The sequence below is a fragment of the Falco punctatus genome, assembly GCF_963210335.1.
Source record: "Falco punctatus genome assembly, chromosome: 5".
In the NCBI taxonomy this organism is placed as follows: Eukaryota; Metazoa; Chordata; class Aves; order Falconiformes; family Falconidae; genus Falco; species Falco punctatus.
Window position 1 is genome coordinate 53,123,649 of NC_137584.1, and position 18,168 is coordinate 53,141,816.

The following is an 18,168-nucleotide window of genomic DNA, read 5'->3' on the forward strand; positions in this document are numbered from 1 at the left end:
TTTGTGCGTCATTTATTATAAAGCCTCTTAACATTAGAATAAATCATGTGGAGTGATCTTTTTGTCCACAATTTTTAATGAAGAGTTTCTTTATATATGTATTGCCCTCATCTATAAAGGCTGCCACGTAAAGACCAAACACTTGACTTCCTTAGTGCTTGTGTATGTGGAGGCTTCCAGTGCATCCTATTTTGAAACATGGATTTCCACACATATTGTGGTAAAAGTGATAGCAAGTCTAAGGATAAGATTTTTTTCAAATGAAACTGACTGTATTAAACTGTCGAGTTATTCTTAAATTCTACAGTAGCCTTTGGTTTTTGTAGTTGGGTGTTGTACAAGCTGCTGCTTAACAGGTGACTGGAGTGCCTGCATCTTTAAAGTGCCTCTCAGACAGACTGTAAAATGTTATCAGAAAACTGTGACTCAGGCTTCTGTTCAGGAAAGCTATGAAAACTAGGAAATAGTGTCTTTGTCATGGTTGGTAACAGAAAGATAAATCCCTCCTTTCCAAATGGTTAAAGAAATAATTTTTATGAAGGAAGCTCTTCTGATAAAGACAGAACACTGCTTGGCAGCAGGAGGAATTGCATGCTAAATGAATGTGGGTAAAATGTGAAGTGTACCAACCGGTAAATTTTTGTCCATCATTTCAGTCGGGAATGGAATCCATATTTCCAAGTTGCTTGTCTTCTTTTGCCCATTTGGTTGTGATCTAATGGATAATCTGTCCTTCAGCAGGATTTCCCGTACTTTGGCATGCAGCATTTCCTCTGTAGGAGGAAATAACTGTATCCTTTGTGCAGTGTTCGATCTACAACTAATATCAGGAAGTCCTTACACAGCAGTTGTCTTAGGGTGTGCTAGTATTCAAAACAGTAAATAAAAGAGGCTATTCTAACCCACCACAGTGGCTGTTATTCTTCTTTTGTCTAGAATGTATATCCCTGGGGGTAAAACCACCAATTGTTGAAAAACAGCATTATTCTCTACAACCTATGCAGCATCAAGTGTTGTTATTTAAATTGTGTTGGAGCCTCGATGTTGACAGGATACTGTGCGTTAACTCTTAAGTTTTCTTTGTGTAATTTACAGACTGGAGGGTCAGTAATGCCACCTGGTGTCCTAGCTCAGTTTCTTTTTCATGGGTCTCTCTTGCCGGCCTACTTTTGGTTATTCTGTCCTTACTTGACGTTTAAAAAATTAATCCTTCTAAATTTTTTGAATCCATGTATATATTGACTGTTCAATATGGATATGTGTGTGGTCTAATAACTTTTCCATACTCATAATATTTTAAAGATCTAGAACTTAGATTACAGAATCCTTCCATCCTCTATATTGTAAAATTAAGTTCAAGGTGTGTTATTTCTCAGAGGTTACGGCCTTATTACATAAAACAATCGCGTGGCTCAAAATAGAGTTGCAAGTTTTGTATGTGCTAAGAAGAAATCTGTTGTTTGTAATAACTGTGGTTAATAGAAGGATAGCCTGAATAGAACAGTAACTACTTTAAAGGAAAACAAAACCCCAGATTGTCTTCCCCAATACACATTTTTAAAAGAATTATCAGTGGAAAAGGTTTCAGCTTCAATATGCAAAGCATACTGGAAAAGAGATTACTAAAAAGTGTTAGTCATTCATCTAAACTTTCAAAAATATTTCTGGGATGAATTTCAGGTATTATTCTTTTTATGACAAAGGAAGAAAAAGTTATTAATTCATTTCTGATTAACTATAACCTGATATTTTAGCACTTTGATAGAAATCTATAGAAAGAAAAGGATTAATCTCTGAAGCTAACTCTTACCATGTTCAAAGTAAAAACGACCATCTTTTGGATTCATAAGAAATAATTACGTTCTGAGTCAGGTCAGAGCATGGCCAGAAATGGAATTATTTTTGTGCAATAAGCAGTGAGTCTTTGATACTGCTATATGTTAAATAAAAGCTACTGAATAGTTTACTTAATTGTCAGGAAATGTTAGATTGTGGAGACACATTCTGAAAGAAAAGGAAATATTCCTGCAATGCTGTTGCCCTCAATGCATTTCCAGTAGTACACAGTAGTACCAGTGGCCATATCAACTTTCCAAGTTAAAGTGAAGTCACGTTGTGTAGATAATAAGATCTAGCTTTCTAGGATTTAGAATTTGCCTTTCTTCGTACCATTTAAAGTCTAATGACTAAGATTTAAAATAACAAAAGCTTCATCCCACTGGAGAATTTTCTTATGGCTTTATTTTATTTGCTAAATTATTTTAGTTGCTCAAGACCCAATTAACTGTGGAGTTTAAAAATGCAGGGGGAAGAATTATAATGGTCTTGCTGTTGCTGCTTTGCATGAATATCCCATTAATAGAACTCAGTAATCTTTGATGGTTTTGCATTTCTGAATGACTAACAGTGTAGTCAGGATATGTCATGTGTGGAGAAGCAAGCCAAACCTCAAATTATTTCTTAGTAAATAGACTCAGACTTGCATAATCACACTTTTCATTAGCCAAATACTTGCTTTGTTTTCTGTAACAGTTGTTTTCCAGAGGGATATTCAGAATGCCCAATTATTTTTATTTTTTTTTCCTCCACTTTTTTAAGAGTTCAGCCTTCACTTGTAGCCTGATGCTGCTGTTAGGGTGAGCTAGTAAGTACCTGCTCCAAAAGGGAATAAAGTTCACAGGCACTTCTCCCCTAACTTCAGCTGTGTTTGTGCTTTGATTGCGTTCCTGGCACTCAGCAGGGTCCAGGAAGATCCAGCCCCTGGATTTGAGGCAGCAGGAAGCTACCCCTCCTACCAATAAGTAAATAAAAGTTTTCTACCAGTTCATTAGGGGACGAGAATGTACCAGTGTTGATACGAGGTCTATGCTGGGAGCAACCCACTGAAGGTGGCAGGGGAACTACTCCTTTTGGTAGCAAGTAGCTGCAAGATTGAGTTTGCTGTTGATGTTTAGTACTCCCTCAGTATAAGCTTCTGAGTGTGTCTTCCACTTGTGAGAAGGAGCTGCAGAGTTCTGAGCATCTGTACCGGCAGAAGGAGGCCTTTGCCCATCTATTTCAGCTAGCCTGAAGGTCACACTGCAGATGTTAGTGCTTTGGTGAACATAGCCACCAGACTCAGCATATTGTCTATGTTTTGCCACACAATACGCAGAACCTGGCAGCTGACTTTATTTCAACTCACCCGTGGCTGGAAGAAGAGCGTTAGGGCTGGCCCAGGGAGCACATCACCTGCTGGGCCCTGGTGGTGTTCCATACTGGAGAAGAATCTGGGCTCCGGAAACCACTTTGGCAAAAAGACTGCTGAAAAGCTTACATCTCTGACAAATATTTTACCTTGGACTAAATTACATTTGATAAAACTCTTTCGATCGGTTCTTCTGAGTGTCTCCCTATGAAGTGATTCCTGTTTTCTTGTTCTAATAGCTATCCACTCTTGCTTTCAGATGAGACTCCTACTTCAAATAATTAAAATTTAAATGACAATTTGTTTTCATTGTTGAGGTGATTTGAATTATGCACTAACTTTATGGTTTACTAGTTCACTTTGGCACTAGTCTGAGTCCAATCACTTGCCAAACTGTTTATTCTCTTCAAGTTAGTCTGGAGAGGAGTTAATTTTCCACAAATTTTATTCTGCTCCGTCTGTGTGTGTATGCTTATAATATTGTGTGTGTATTTAGTCCCAATAATATATATATATTGTTATGTGTATTTAACTATTATTACATAATTTTTTAGTATGTGGTGGTCACAACCGCTGTTGTTAGTCATTTTCAGTGTAGATGTGTTTCATGGGACCTCAAATAGAACTTTAGCTGCTACAGTAAACACAAGACTTTCCTCCTGAAGTTCAATATTGAATAAACTGCTTCTTTTCTTTCCAGGTACTCCCAACCTCTGCATGAAGAAATAGCTTTGCATAAGCATCTCAAACATAAGAACATTGTCCAGTATTTAGGTTCTGTTAGTGAGAATGGCTTCATTAAGATATTCATGGAACAGGTGCCAGGTGGTAAGTTGTGAGGGTGACTGGTTTGGTGGTTCATTGGCCACTTTGGTTTTTAACATTTTAAGAGTATAAAAACTCTATTACTCCCCTTCTCAGCTGGGCAGGGGAGAGAAAATACAATGAAAGGCTCATGGGTTGAGATAAAGACGGGGAGGTCATTCACCAATTACTGCCATGGGCCAAACAGACTTGACCTGGGGGAATTAGTTTATTACCAAACAAATCGGAGCAGGATAATGAGAAACAGAACCAAAACTTAAAACCACCTTCCCTCCACCCCTCCCTTCTTCCTGGGCTTATCTTTACTCCCAATTTTCTCTACCCTCCCCTTCCCCCCACACCACCACCAGTGGTGCAGGGGGATGGGGAATGGGGCTGCGGTCAGTCCATCACACGCTGTCTCTGCTGCTCTTGCCCCCTTAGGGGGAGGACTTCACCCTACTCACCTGCTCCAGCGTGGGGTCCCTCCCACAGGAGATAGCTCTCCATGGACTTCTCCAGTGTGAGTCCTTCCCATGGGCTGCAGTTCTTCATGAACTGCTCCAGCATGGGGTCCCCCCAATGGGGTGTCGTCCTTCAGGCACAGACTGCTCCAGGGTGGGTCCCCCACGGGGTCACAAGCCCTGCCAGGACCCTGCTCCAGCTGGGCTCCTCTCTCCACGGGTCCACAGGTCCTGCCAGGACCCTGCTCCAGCGTGGGCTTCCCACGGGTCACAGCCTCCTTTGGGCATCCCCCTGCTCCAGCGTGGGGTCCCCCCATGGGCTGCAGGTGGCTATCTGCTCCACCGTTAACCTCCATGGGCTGCAGGGGCACAGCCTGGCCCACCATGGCCTTCACCAGGGGCTGCAGGGGAACCCCTGCTCCGGCGCCTGGAGCACCTCCTGCCCCTCCTGCCCCGGCCTGGCTGCCTGCAGCGCTGTTGCTCTCACCTGTTCTCACTCCTCTCTTCTCTGGCTGCACTTGCCATTGTGCAGCAACTTTCCCCCTCCTTAAATACATTCTCAGAGGTGCTACCACCATCACTGATGGGCTCGGCCTTGGCCAGCGGTGGGTCCCTCTTGGAGCTGGCCAGCATTGGCTCCATCAGACATGGGGAAGCTTCTATCAGCTTCTCACAGATGCCACCCCTGTAACCCCCCTGCTACCAAAACCTTGTCACACAAACACAATACAAGATCAGAGATGATATGTGGTCATCCTGCTAGAAAGATTGTAGCTGGTCTCAGGTGGCTGAGCCCTCCTCAGGTACCTAACACAGGAGAAGGGTGGATTGGTGCTTCTGTTTGAGACCAAAGACCTCACAGCAGCTAGACACAACAAAAATCCCACTTCTTGAGCATAGCTTTTTGAGAAACTGTGGAGTTGGTGTATGTACAGACATATACATATGCACATTCACCCTTTTTCACTCTTACAACGTTTCTCTGAGGCAGCTTCTCTCTGGAGAGCAGGTAGGGAGAGAGTGGTTGGATTGAATGGGTTCAGATCCACCTGCTTGCGGAAGCATATGCTTCTCTGCTGCAGCTGAGGCCACTGGAGATATTGAGACTTACTTTTTAATTCCTCAAGCCAGTGATGATGCAAGTAAGCATTTACCTGGAGAGAACTTTGGTTATAGAAGAGATGCCTACACTTGGTTTGGGATTGGTATTTGTTGTTACTTTTTTTTTCCTTTGGGGGAGAAGGCAGAATTTAATTAGATTTTTACTCTCACTTTTTTCTCTCCAAAATTATAGGCAGTCTTTCTGCTCTTCTACGATCAAAATGGGGACCACTGAAAGATAATGAGCAGACAATTGGCTTTTACACCAAGCAGATTCTTGAAGGATTAAAATACCTGCATGATAATCAAATAGTGCATCGAGACATAAAGGTAAGAATTTGCAGAGAATTAAGACTGATAGTGTTGTGTAACTGTATAACCATTTACTTGTCCTGTAATTTAAAAACTTTTTTTCCCAAAGGTAGTTCACTGTCACATACCCTCTCTGCGGTTCTATACTGTGGGTTAGGCAAGTGAACCTTTATGGATTTGAATTTGCACCAACAAAAAGTGGGGTTTTTTTGTTTTAGAGGAATTGACATACTTAAGATGTGATAAAGTGGATGTTTTTATTTCTGTTTTCAATTACATGATTGACCTTTCATGAAAGCTTGCTAGAAGTGAAGGAGATTGTGGATGGGATATTAGCAGGTTCTTTTCCAAGGAGAATGCAGATGAAAAAGTTGCCTTTTAAAAAAAGAAGAAAATAAAAAAAAGTTTTTTTCCCTCTCTTAGTATTTTTTAACTGTATTCCTGTAATAGAGAAGTTCACTTTGAGATGAAGTTTCAGATAATAGGATTACATAAAGCAAAACCACTACTGATTCCTCTTTCATCTCCTATTTTAAGAGCCTTAGGAGGTAATTGTTACTTACTAAAGAGCACATTGTAGAAACAGGCTATGCAAGAATTCTTAGATGAAGAGTCAGCAGAGAAAAATAATTGCTCTGAATGTTCTGTTCCTTAGGGTGATAATGTGCTTATCAACACGTACAGTGGAGTGTTAAAGATTTCGGACTTTGGAACTTCAAAGAGACTTGCAGGAATCAACCCATGTACTGAAACATTCACTGGTATGTTGCCAGAGGAGACTCTTTTCTCACTCGAGCTGTCCATGTAGGGTCAGAATCCTCAGCTGCTGAACTTTCAGTGACTTCAAATCAATATAAAAGGTTGCTGCAAGAATAACTTTTTGTTTACTTAATCTTAAGCTATACGCTGTTCTTGTATGCACTGTTCAAAGAGAATGCTGTTCTGGAAGTTCCACTTGAGACATGAAAGTCCTCTACAACAGAAGAGCTGTGTCTTTCCTATGTTTCCTATGTATTTGAGTCTGTCTCTTCTGTGCACGTGACTTTTTCATCTTGCTGATCGAAGGCAAACTTTCTTTTTCTTTCCTGACTGGCTTGGACATCCTGGCTTCACCTCCAGAACTGCTTATCTACAGAGCCTGTCATTAACTTGATCCTCATGTTTTGCTAATTTGATTTGAATGTTAAATCATGCAGTAGGTCTAAATTAAATAATTATGCAAAATGAGAAGTAACTGTTATTTTAATTCCATCCTCTGCTCTTCCATTTCTTCTCTAAATGGAACAGAATGCAGAATCACGTCAGGTTGATTCTCTTACTTCAGGAAAAGTATTCATATCACCTGCTGTTTCAGGTTCAGATTTCAGGTTTCACTTCCTTTTCCACTCTGGATGCAATTCAAAGTGATCTTCCTTCTAGATCTTAATCTATAATACAGGAAATGAAAATTATGTCTGATCCAAAGCTTGTTGATACCTCCTAGTAAACGTCATTGACAAGTGATATCATCAGATAGTAGATGATACCAGTTGCTTTTAGCACAAATAATATTTTGAGTAGTGCTTTGAGTTTTATGTAGAATGCATATGGAAATTTTTGAATTTTGAATAATAAAGAGTATTTTTTTAACTCTCCCAATATAGCTCACTCCTCAGTGATTTTGTTCCTGTTGTCCTTTAGCTATCTACTTGCCTCATTAGTGCACCTAAGTAAAAAATATAGTATGTTTTGAACAGGTACCCTTCAGTATATGGCACCAGAAATCATAGACAAAGGACCTCGTGGCTATGGGAAGGCTGCAGACATCTGGTCTTTGGGATGCACTATCATTGAGATGGCTACAGGGAAACCCCCGTTTTATGAACTGGGAGAACCGCAAGCAGCTATGTTTAAGGTCAGACTTCTTCCTTGTACAGCTCAGACCAGTATTTGTAAACACAGGAAATCTTATGACTGTTTTGGAGAAGCTAGAATTAGAGCTTGCAGGAATAGAAGGTAAAGGAAATGCTTCATTAGTGAGGATGTTAAGAAGAATGAGCTGATTCAACTCAGTGGGAGTGCTGCATAGTTTTGAAGAGAGTAATGGAGCAATAGCAGCAATTTAGGAGCCTGGGTGTTTAAAAAAAAATAAAAAAAATTCAGCTTTGCAAGAGCCTCTACTTGCAATTGTGGGGGGGGTTAATGTAATTGTTTGTACGGTTTGTAATAGTTTTTTTTTCCTCTGAATTAATAAACTGGTTACAGAAAGATAATACCAAAACTTGAGAGCAATATACCACTTCTACTATCTAAAGACTTTTTTGATGCTGTTTAGTGTTGGGAAAACAGCGTAGGCCATTGTTTCTCCCTTTGTTTGTCTCAGGTGGGAATGTTCAAAATACACCCAGAGATTCCTGAATCCATGTCTGCAGAAGCCAAGGCTTTCATACTGCGTTGCTTTGAACCAGATCCTGATAAACGAGCTTTTGCTCATGAGCTGCTTATAGATGAATTCTTGAAGGTTTCAAGCAAAAAAAGGAAGTCCCCATCAAAGCTCTCAGGTAAGTGTTGCTAAACTCAATCTCAAATTTTTCTTTTGTTGATGATACCGTTTCCCGAAAGTGCAGATTTAGTCTTTGAGATGAGCACAGCACATCCCCATCACAGAGGAACATTCAGTTGTAACCTTCTGTCCCAGCAGCTTGCTGCAGAAATGCTGTCGTAGCAGAGTTCTGTTATCTTGTTGTTACATAGGCAATTTTATATATTTTCTGATAAGGTTTCTGAAAGTCTGTCTATGGTTTTGTGAGCTTTTGTGGTGGTTTTTTGGTTTTTAAAATTTGCATATGTTTTTATTCAAAAAATGTTTGCATAGAGTACATTTTGTGTAAAGTTAGAACATGGTATTGAGCCTCAGGGGAGTTTTCTACATGAGTAAAATCTTGGTCCCATAGCAAATGTGCATACACTGCATTACTTTTGTTTCATGTACACTTATTTCCTGTAGGGAAGGTAACAAAGGGGTTTTGAGAATAGGAGTGCATATTCTGTGTGTGTGCATATATACATATGAAAATGTCTTCTGCATGTTTTTAGCGTGATACCTAAAAGAAATAAAAATAGCAGGTAAAGGAGGTGATCACTTTTAATGCGGTTTCCACCCCCCAATTAAAATCAACTCTAAATCACAATAAATTACACTTCTAGAGATTGCAGACAGGAGAGTCCAGATAGTCCATAAAAACGGGAAGAGAGTTACCCTTTAGACTATGCTTATTTTCTCAGTTCATTTCAGCACATTTAACTTTTTTAATTTTGATTTTCTCCCACAGTTCTTTCAGCTGGCACAAATGGTGAGTTTTAACATATTTCTCTATCAAAACATAACTGTGTAGATACCGTGGTTATCACTTATTCAGGTATAATTTGTCACCCTAAAATGTTGTGAAGAAAAATGGGCACAATTATGAAAATAAGTGACCTTTCTCTGTTAGGAGCCTCTAATTCATTGTGCAGATTTAAACCACTATTTGTAATCCTACCAGAGTATGGTTTTATTGTCTAGGCAGGTGAGTAATACAAGCTTTGAAGAGCTGCATTGTTGTTACAGGGCCATTTAAATGGCTGTTTTATAGTAGCAATAGAGCTGAGCTTTTTGGAGAAAGATAACATAGATTTTCATTAGGCTAAATTCTATAATTGAGAAAAGTGGCATTCAAGTCGCCTTGTCACACCTGGGTACAGGATACTCATCTCTTTCAGGGAAAAAAATGGGCAAAGGGGCAGGCACCAAACACACACGTAGTTGCCTTCAAACTTAGTTGCTATCAAAATAAATTTTGAAATGTGCATGTGTGAAATAGGCATGAACAGTTTCTTGCAGTAGTAATACGTGCTCTGGATTTAAAATCAGAAGTTCTGACAACATGCATGTTTATTCATTAGTTTAGTCTTTGATTAGTAAACTGGTACAAATTAGTCTGATAAATCTTACAATGTGTTATAGTATATATACAATACACCTAAGTATATATATATATGTATGTATACCCAGAAAAATAAGATCTTGGAAGGTGCTTGGATGATCTATCCTGTAGAAACATTTTGCTACTACTGAAAGTGCGTACTTGCATGAGATGCATGTTCATGGCCGTGGTGAAGTTAGAATCATAGAATCATTTAGGCTGGAAAAGGCCTTTAAGATCATAAAATCCAACCGTTAACCCAGGACTGCCAAGCCCACCACTAAACTGTGTCCCTACCCATCACATCTACACATTTTTAAAACACCTCCGGGGATGGTGATTCCACCACCTCCCTGGGCAGCCTGTTCCAATGCTTGACCAACCTTTCGGTGAAGAAATGTTTCCTAATATCCAACCTCTCCTGGCACAACTTGAGGCCATTTCCTCTTGTCCTGTTGCTAGTTATCTATCTGGGAGAAGAGACCTACCCCCACCTGTTTACAGCCTCTTTTCAGGGAGTTGTAGATAGTGATAAGGTCCTCCCTGAGCCTCCTTTTCTCCAGATTAAACCACCCCAGTTCCCTCAACCCAGTTCCTATTAAGCCTTGTGCTCCAGACCCTTCACCAGCTTCACTGCCCTTCTCTGAACATGCTCCAGCACCACAATGTCTGTCTTGTAGTGAGGGCCCCAAAACTGAACACAGGATTCGAGGTGCAGCCTCACCAGTGCTGAATACAGGGGGATGGTGCCTGCCTTTGTCCTGCTGGCCACACTTTCAGGTACAAGCCTGGATGCTCCTGGCCTTCTTGGCCACCTGGGCATGCTGCTGGCTCATGTTCAGCCAGCTGTTGACCAACACCCCCAGGTCCTTTCCCGCTGGGCAGCTTTCCAGTGGCTCTACACTGGCACTACACTCCAGCCTGTAGTGTTGTGTGGGATTGTTGTGACCCAAGTGCAGGATCTGGCACTTCTTGTTGAACTTCATGCAGTTGGCCTTGGCCAATCGATCCAGCTTGTCCAGATCCCTCTGTAGAGCCCTCCTACCCTCAAGCAGATCAACACTCCCCTCAGCTTGGTGTCACCTGCAAACTTACTGAGGGTGCACTCGATACCCTTGTCCAGATTGTCAATAAAGATATTGAATAGGACTGGCCTCAGTACTGAGCCCTGGGGAACTGTAAGTGAACTTGCAATGAACCTAGACCCTCCATATCTTAGGAAGCTTTTGAATAAATACAGAACTGAAGGATAAATATTCTGGAAGAATAAGCTTTAGGAGTGTTTCATCAATTTTGTTTTAGTATTTTGTATTGGTGTGGGGGAGACTGGAGTCTTTCTCTTTCCTCTGAAAGAATACACTTCAGAACTGTGATGGCACTATTACATTCTAATTTCTGAATATTCCTATATGAATAGAGTATCTTCGGAGTATATCCTTACCTGTTCCAGTTCTGGTGGAAGATACAAGTAGCAGCAGTGAATACGGTTCTGTCTCACCTGATACAGAATTAAAAATTGATCCATTCTCTTTCAAAACAAGAGCCAAATCCTGTGGAGAAAAAGATGGGAAGGGAATCCGGTCTCTTTTTCTGAGGTAAAGAGCTATCTGGCATTTATGTTATGTGGTAGATTAGGAATGTGTGTATTGGGGTGGTTTTTATGAAGTTTCTTTTCACTGAGTGTATTTCATTCAGCATCCCAGATGAAAATTTTGAGGATCACAGTGCACCTCCTTCACCTGAAGAGAAAGATTCAGGGTTTTTCATGCTGAAGAAGGATAGTGAAAGAAGAGCCACTCTTCACAGGATATTAACTGAGGACCAAGAGAAGGTGGTGAGGAATTTGATGGAAGCTTTGGCTCAGGTAAAGTCATTTCAGAATGCAGCAAAAATTTTATGGAATTTGAATACTTATCTGCAGTTACCTGGAACTTTTGAAATGACATATAGTAAAGCAATTAAAAAATAAAGTTTGATTAAACTAGAAAGTATACACCATGTAAGTTTTTATGTTTAGGTGGGCTATTAAAAATAGGCTTTAAAATTGTTTGCGCTGCATTACATATGCCTTTTGTGTTGCTTGTGAATGTTACATTACTGGGTATTAGTGCTGGCCAGACAACAGAAAAACATGTTCTCACGGTATTACATTTTGCCAGGGGTTTTCAAATGGGACTAACTGAGGCTGTCAGGTCAACTCATGTAAGACAGATCATCCCCAGGAGGTGATTACTTTGCCCCTCTTTTAGAGTTCTGGCTGACTGCTTTGATGGAGGGAGGTTTAGGTCTTCTAGCCTGCTCTGGCCTTATGTTAGGTTATTGCACAGAAAAAAATGGGGCTGACTGGCCATTACCTTCTAGCTAACAGCCATAAAAGGGTAAAGAGGGGGCTAGGGAGAAAATAAATTGCAGCTATTCCTCACAGCAGTTGGGAGCACATATGGAGGGGAGGGAAGATGGAGTAACAGTGGGAGCTACAGCAAACAACAAAATAATTGCAGAATGACCTTTTGGCAGTCCTTTGTGGGGACAATTCATGGTGATGTATCAGTTCAGGATGACACCAAATAAATTACAAGTCATTACCATGCTGCTAAATGTTGCAACACTGTAATTGGATGATGTGATTTTTTTGGTTCTTGTTTGTGATATGTGTGTGTTAATAGTTAATTGACTCCATTCTCAAGGCTAAGTATTGCTGGTCTAAAACATACTTGTATAAAATGTGACAGCTCATCTTCTAAAGATAGTACTGTTTAGAAACTTATGCAAACGGATATGATTCTTGCGCATGTACTACAGTTAATGTACTTGGAAATTGGTGGCATACCAATAAAAAGAGCTTCTAACTCTTGGGGGGCGGGGAGAGGAGCCCACGGTTGTCCTGGTAACTGTAGAAAGCGTTAAAATAGAAGGCAATAAGAGAGATCTGTGATCTGTGCTTTGCTAGAGTGTTGCTATAACAGATGCAGTTGTTAGCATGCATAATAATCAGTGATTGTGAGAGGCTGAAACTCAATCATGACTCCAGAGAGGGTGCTTGGTGTTTTACGCCTTCCTCAGCTGGGGCTGGAAGAGCCCAGGAGAGAAGCAGAGAGACATGGAGTTGTAGAGCCAAAGAGCTCAAAGCGTATGTGTGTGGGACTGACCGCCCTTCGAGTGGATGCAGAACTCTTGACTCCCAAACACTGTTTTCTGTCTTGAGAGAGGGACCCTGCTCAAGGAGTAGGAAACTTACTCAAACCATGGGAAAGCAGTAGTAACTGCAGTTAAGGGGAAGTTGAGTTGGCTTCTTGTTATGTCCTGCTTAAATGCAAGAAGTTACCAACAGGTGGAAGCTTGACTTGCTCATTAGGCCTCACCAGGATTTAGGTTTTGATAGCACTTTTCCCTTCACAAAAACTTTTCATAAGAACAATTTCAACATGTGGGGGCTAGGGGAAAAGAATGACCCTCCCAGAAATCTTATTAGGGAGCCATACTGATTGCCCTGTCCCCAGCATGCCTTGATAGACTTGGCTCTTCTAATCCAGGGCTACAGTGTGTTGTGTCCACCTATCTGCCCTAATGGTTTTTTAATTATTTACATGAAAAGGAGATCAGCTACAGCAGCACAGAGTGAGGATCCACTTCAATATAGTCAATCATCAGGTGAATTCTCCAAAAAGCTGATTAGGGTCAGAGGCTAGGATCTTTTATCTCAGAGATCGGTGCTTTGGTCAGTGGAATGTTTGACTGTTTTAGAGCTTTTTATTTTATTTTATTTTATTTTATTTTATTTTTTGTTTCTCTCAAATAATCAAATTGTCTTTGTCTCATCCTGATCAGAATTAACTGTTAGTTAAAACCTCAATGTTATTGGCAAACAGAGTTCTTGGTGTCTGGCCAGCTGTAACATTCATGACGTAAAACTGGCAAATGCAACAGAACCAAACAGCATAATGTGTCCTGCTGTTATGGAAATCAGTGTTAGATATCTTTAGTCTATAAATAATCGCTTCATTCAGAATAAGCATCTAATACTTCATTTTGAACAACTAGTATGGTTTCCTATCTCTGGCTTAGTTTTAAGATCTGGAATTGAAATTTATATTCAGTTGGCATAACTTCAGAGAGTAAATACAGTCCTTTGCTTCCTAGTTACTTATGTGGTTATTCTGATGAATACTTTTGAACTTTTGCTGCTTTGGTAGCTCACGCGAAAACACAAAACCTTTTAAAAAGGATATTTATAATAGAAAGGTGGGAGATTTGTAGACCTGTTATAAGAATAGGTAAGTGTAGAAGTACCAGGAAAGAATTAGACTTTAGTTGAGCATTCTGCACAACTTTGACTAATCCTTTCTTTTAAATGCAACTGTGGGACTTTGCGTGTTGCCTCTCAGAGGCAACTCTGAATGAGAGGCACTGCAAAGTACCTGTTTGCAATTAAGAGTAATTTGTAGTATTCCATGCACACTATAGTTATTTATATCTTTTCACTCCTTCCTGTACAATGAGACTTACAGACTATAGTGTGCATATGAACTTCAGCAACTGATATTAAATGAAGTCAGCTACTTGCTTGTCAAGCAATCTGCATTACCAGGGAGCTCAGCAGTAGAGCTCTTGGGCTGCTACCATTACCTAACCTGCAGCTGCACCTTTTCCCTAACCATAGCAGCAGAGTTTCTGAAACTCCATATTGCCAGGTGATGTTACTGGCTGAAGTCCGTCTGGGTGTACATTTCAAAAGATGGCTATCAAAACTGTTTCTTTTCTTCTCTCTTTTACTAGGGAGCTGAAGAACCCAAGCTAAAATGGGAACATATCACAACGCTCGTTTCCAGCCTCAGAGAGTTTGTACGGTCCACTGATCGTAAAATTATCGCAACGACTCTTTCCAAACTGAAACTGGAGTTAGACTTTGACAGCCATGGTATCAGTCAAGTGCAGCTCGTGCTGTTTGGTTTTCAAGACGCTGTAAGTTGTCATTTTTACTAAGTTTTGTGAACCAAAACTGGAAGGAAAAAAAAAAAAAAAGAAAAAGAAGCTAGAATCCAGAAGCAAAGAAAACTTCATTAACTTCTACCCATGGTTACTGAGACAATAATATTTGAGGGCTTTGAACCTGCAATAACAAAATCCCAGACCCACAGCCATGACTTGGTTTCGTTTGGTTGCCATGTGATCTTTTGGCAATACACAGGCCCTGAACACAACTGCTGAGATTTTGCTGATTAAGGATCTGGAAGGTTCAGCATAGTTGTATAAACACTGTGTTCATGATTAAGATGAATAACCAACATGAGAAGGGTGCAGCTGTGCTGGGCATCACTTTTCCAGACTGAAATCGCGTAGTAAAAATGAAATGACAATGGAAGTAGGCATTTGAGGCGGATGATTCTGTTAGCATTTAAACCTGGGGCACTCTGACAAGTAAAAGAGCTGTCAGGAAGGATTGCATAGCATGTAAACTGTTGCATAGACTACGCTGACAAGAATTAGATGCTGTTTATGAAAAAACCCAAACATGTGAAATGAATCTGTAAAAGGTTTCTACAAATCAAAGTTTTCTCTTTGAGTTTTCACTTTGAATACACTTCATCTCTCCTTTCTACTTAGCTTCACATTAATACTGTTCTGACACTTGGAAAAAGAAAAACCAAATGTACAAGGTCAAGAGAAAAATGGAGGGGGCAAAAGTACAAATATCTGCGTTGGCTTTCTGATAGAGATGTTGCTGGGCATCAGTTGTTCAGTGATAATTGCCTGAATCATGTTCTTTTCAGTAAGAATTTTACCATCTTCTGTTAACTTAATCATTACAAGTTGCTGGTTTTTAACTGATAAACGTCTTTTTCATTACTATTGCTCTATCATTTAACTAAGATAACCCAATGAAATGAAAGCTTTGCTTCGTATGTGCCCAGTCTTAATTCTTTTGGACATACATTAGATTTCCATAGTAGAACACTGAAATCCAAATCAGTATCAAGACCTCAGATACTGCAGAGACTGGGATAATTGCTAAAAGTGAGGGAGAGTAGTTCTCTTGTTCTCAGGCAGGACTTAATAAGGTAATCATAGGTAACAAGTTTTAATAATCACAATATCCTCATCAGCAAGCAAGAAAAAGTAGTTTTGTGCTGTAATGTGAATAGCTAAATCACATTACTGGGGATCGTCGTGTTCTTGACAAAGTTACATCGTGCTTGTTCAGTTCTTAAGCAGGCTGCACTTGGCTAAACGCGTCAGTGTCTCGGCCGGAGTCAGTATGGGAGGCACAAAGCGCCTGCAAACAGGAGCTGCGCTGCCTCTGAGGGCGGTGGGCCAGCCTCTGGGGCCCTCGGGCAGCAGCTGCCCAGGTGTGGGGCACCGGGCAGGCTCCCGTGGCACTGCTGACAGCTCTCAGGCACGGTGTCCAAGTGCCATCTCCTGGCTGTTGGTGATAGAAACGAGGAGACACAGGTACTGTGTTGGTTGACCCTGGCTAGCAGGTAGAGGAAAGCCCCTACCCAGTTGCTCCTTTGCTTCCTCCCAGCGGGATGAGGGAGAGGATGGAAAGGGCAAAAAGTGAGAAAACTTGTGGGTCAAGAGAAAGACTATTTAATAAGGGGGGGGGACCCCAAACCTCACAAGCGATGCAAAAGCACTCACCACTAGTAGACTAATGCTCGACTGGTCCCTGAGGAATCGCTACCCCTCTAGTTTTATTGCTGTGTGTGGTATTATGTGGAAGGGAATATCTCTTTGGTTGGTTTGTCAACCATGTCCTGTTCCAGCCTTTTAAGCCACCCCCAGCCTACTCAGTTGTGGGGCAGTGTAAGAAACACAGAAGGCCTTGACACTGTGTAAGCTCTGCTCAGCAACAGCTAAACCATGGGTGTGTTATCAAGGCTGTTTCAGTCACCAGTCTGACACATAGCACCATATGGGCTGCCGTGAAGAAAGTTAACTCCATCCCAGCCAAAGCACCCAGTACAGGTACCTGCATAAGTTACTGCGTTTCCAAATACTGTTGCTTTGGGGCAGCGAAAATAAAATTATTAATAACATTTATTAACTTTTACATATCTTCTGAAGGCACCATTCATGTAACTTCAGTCATTTTTTACAGAGAGGTTATCACAATGTGAGAGAATTAAACTCCTCTTTTTTTTAGGAAGACCCAAGAGTGAAGTATCTTCTCACCACATTTTTTAGTAAGCAGTAGTTGCTCCTTTTTTTAATAAGGCTTCTGAGTAAGTTTATAATTTTCTAAACACAGATATATTTGTTTCTTCCTGCAACTTCTCAAGTTCTGCTGTGACAGTCTGTTGCCTTGGTCTGCTTCTGTGCCTGGAAAACAGCATCAAGTCTGTTCTGTGCTGTTGCCATTTACTGTGGCTAGGCGCTTTGCTGTAGCACTGTCACCCCACCTGCTTCTTCCCTGTCGTTTGGAAGTTGGAAAAAAAAATCCCCCAAGGTAGAGTTATTCTTGCAAGTGGCGTGGAGCATCCATAAAGGCGCCTGGGAATATGGCTAAAAGCAGTTTGAAAGCAGGCCTGTAGGCAATCCAGGAGCAGCCTGGTACAGAATACTATCTGACTGTACGAAGTAAAAAGTAGAAGGAAAGAGAAAATGGCACAGCACACAATTGAAGTTCCCTGAACGTTAATTAACTATTTTCTGAATTAAGAAGGAGCGGCATTACATTAGTTCTTTGATATTTCCTACAATTGTACTTTAAAATAGATAAGTATTGCTCAGAGCAAGGAGTGAAAACGATGCCAAAAAAATAACAAGACTAATTAGCTTAAGTTACAAGCCTTCCATAACATGGTCCTTGGTATTTGTCCTGCTCACATGCTTCTTTTAATCTCCACACCCATGAAAGTTAAATGAACTTCAGTATTGCTGACATAAAAAAAATCACCTAATGCAGAAACTAGTACCTGATAAAAAATACAAAATATCGTGTGACTTGTGATAAAATGGCGGAAGTTGGCAGTGTTGCTATTTTCTTCATTTAATAACAACATGAAACAGTTTTAATCACCTGCTTTAATACAGCACCTATAAGTTCAAACACTTTATATAATGATGATGTATATTATAGTTTTAAGTTGGGGGGACACAGAATATCTGAACTGAATTCTCTGATGCTAGGTCAATAAAGTTCTCCGAAATCATAACATCAAGCCACATTGGATGTTTGCATTGGACAGCATAATCAGAAAAGCTGTGCAGACTGCTATTACTATTCTGGTCCCAGGTGAGTCATTTCTTAATACTCAGCGAATATTTTTTAGCTGATCTCTTTAAACATGCTTTAGAGTTGTGATTATGACACCTCACTTAAGATTTTGAAACCAGCAGTGGCCTTTTTCCTGTT

At 40.5% G+C, this 18,168-nt stretch overlaps 1 protein-coding gene across 1 annotated transcript in view; it reads left to right on the forward strand.

Annotated features, from left to right (window-relative positions):
- Window positions 1-18,168, forward strand: part of MAP3K5 (mitogen-activated protein kinase kinase kinase 5) — a 107,306-nt gene that overhangs the window by 80,806 nt on the left and 8,332 nt on the right. Inside the window, exons 16-25 of the mRNA XM_080390104.1 lie at window positions 3,888-4,015; window positions 5,750-5,886; window positions 6,524-6,629; window positions 7,605-7,762; window positions 8,231-8,408; window positions 9,180-9,200; window positions 11,230-11,407; window positions 11,508-11,676; window positions 14,589-14,774; window positions 17,943-18,048. Of these exons, the coding sequence (XP_080246230.1) occupies window positions 3,888-4,015; window positions 5,750-5,886; window positions 6,524-6,629; window positions 7,605-7,762; window positions 8,231-8,408; window positions 9,180-9,200; window positions 11,230-11,407; window positions 11,508-11,676; window positions 14,589-14,774; window positions 17,943-18,048 (1,367 nt within the window). The remainder of the gene's footprint in view (window positions 1-3,887; window positions 4,016-5,749; window positions 5,887-6,523; window positions 6,630-7,604; window positions 7,763-8,230; window positions 8,409-9,179; window positions 9,201-11,229; window positions 11,408-11,507; window positions 11,677-14,588; window positions 14,775-17,942; window positions 18,049-18,168) is intronic.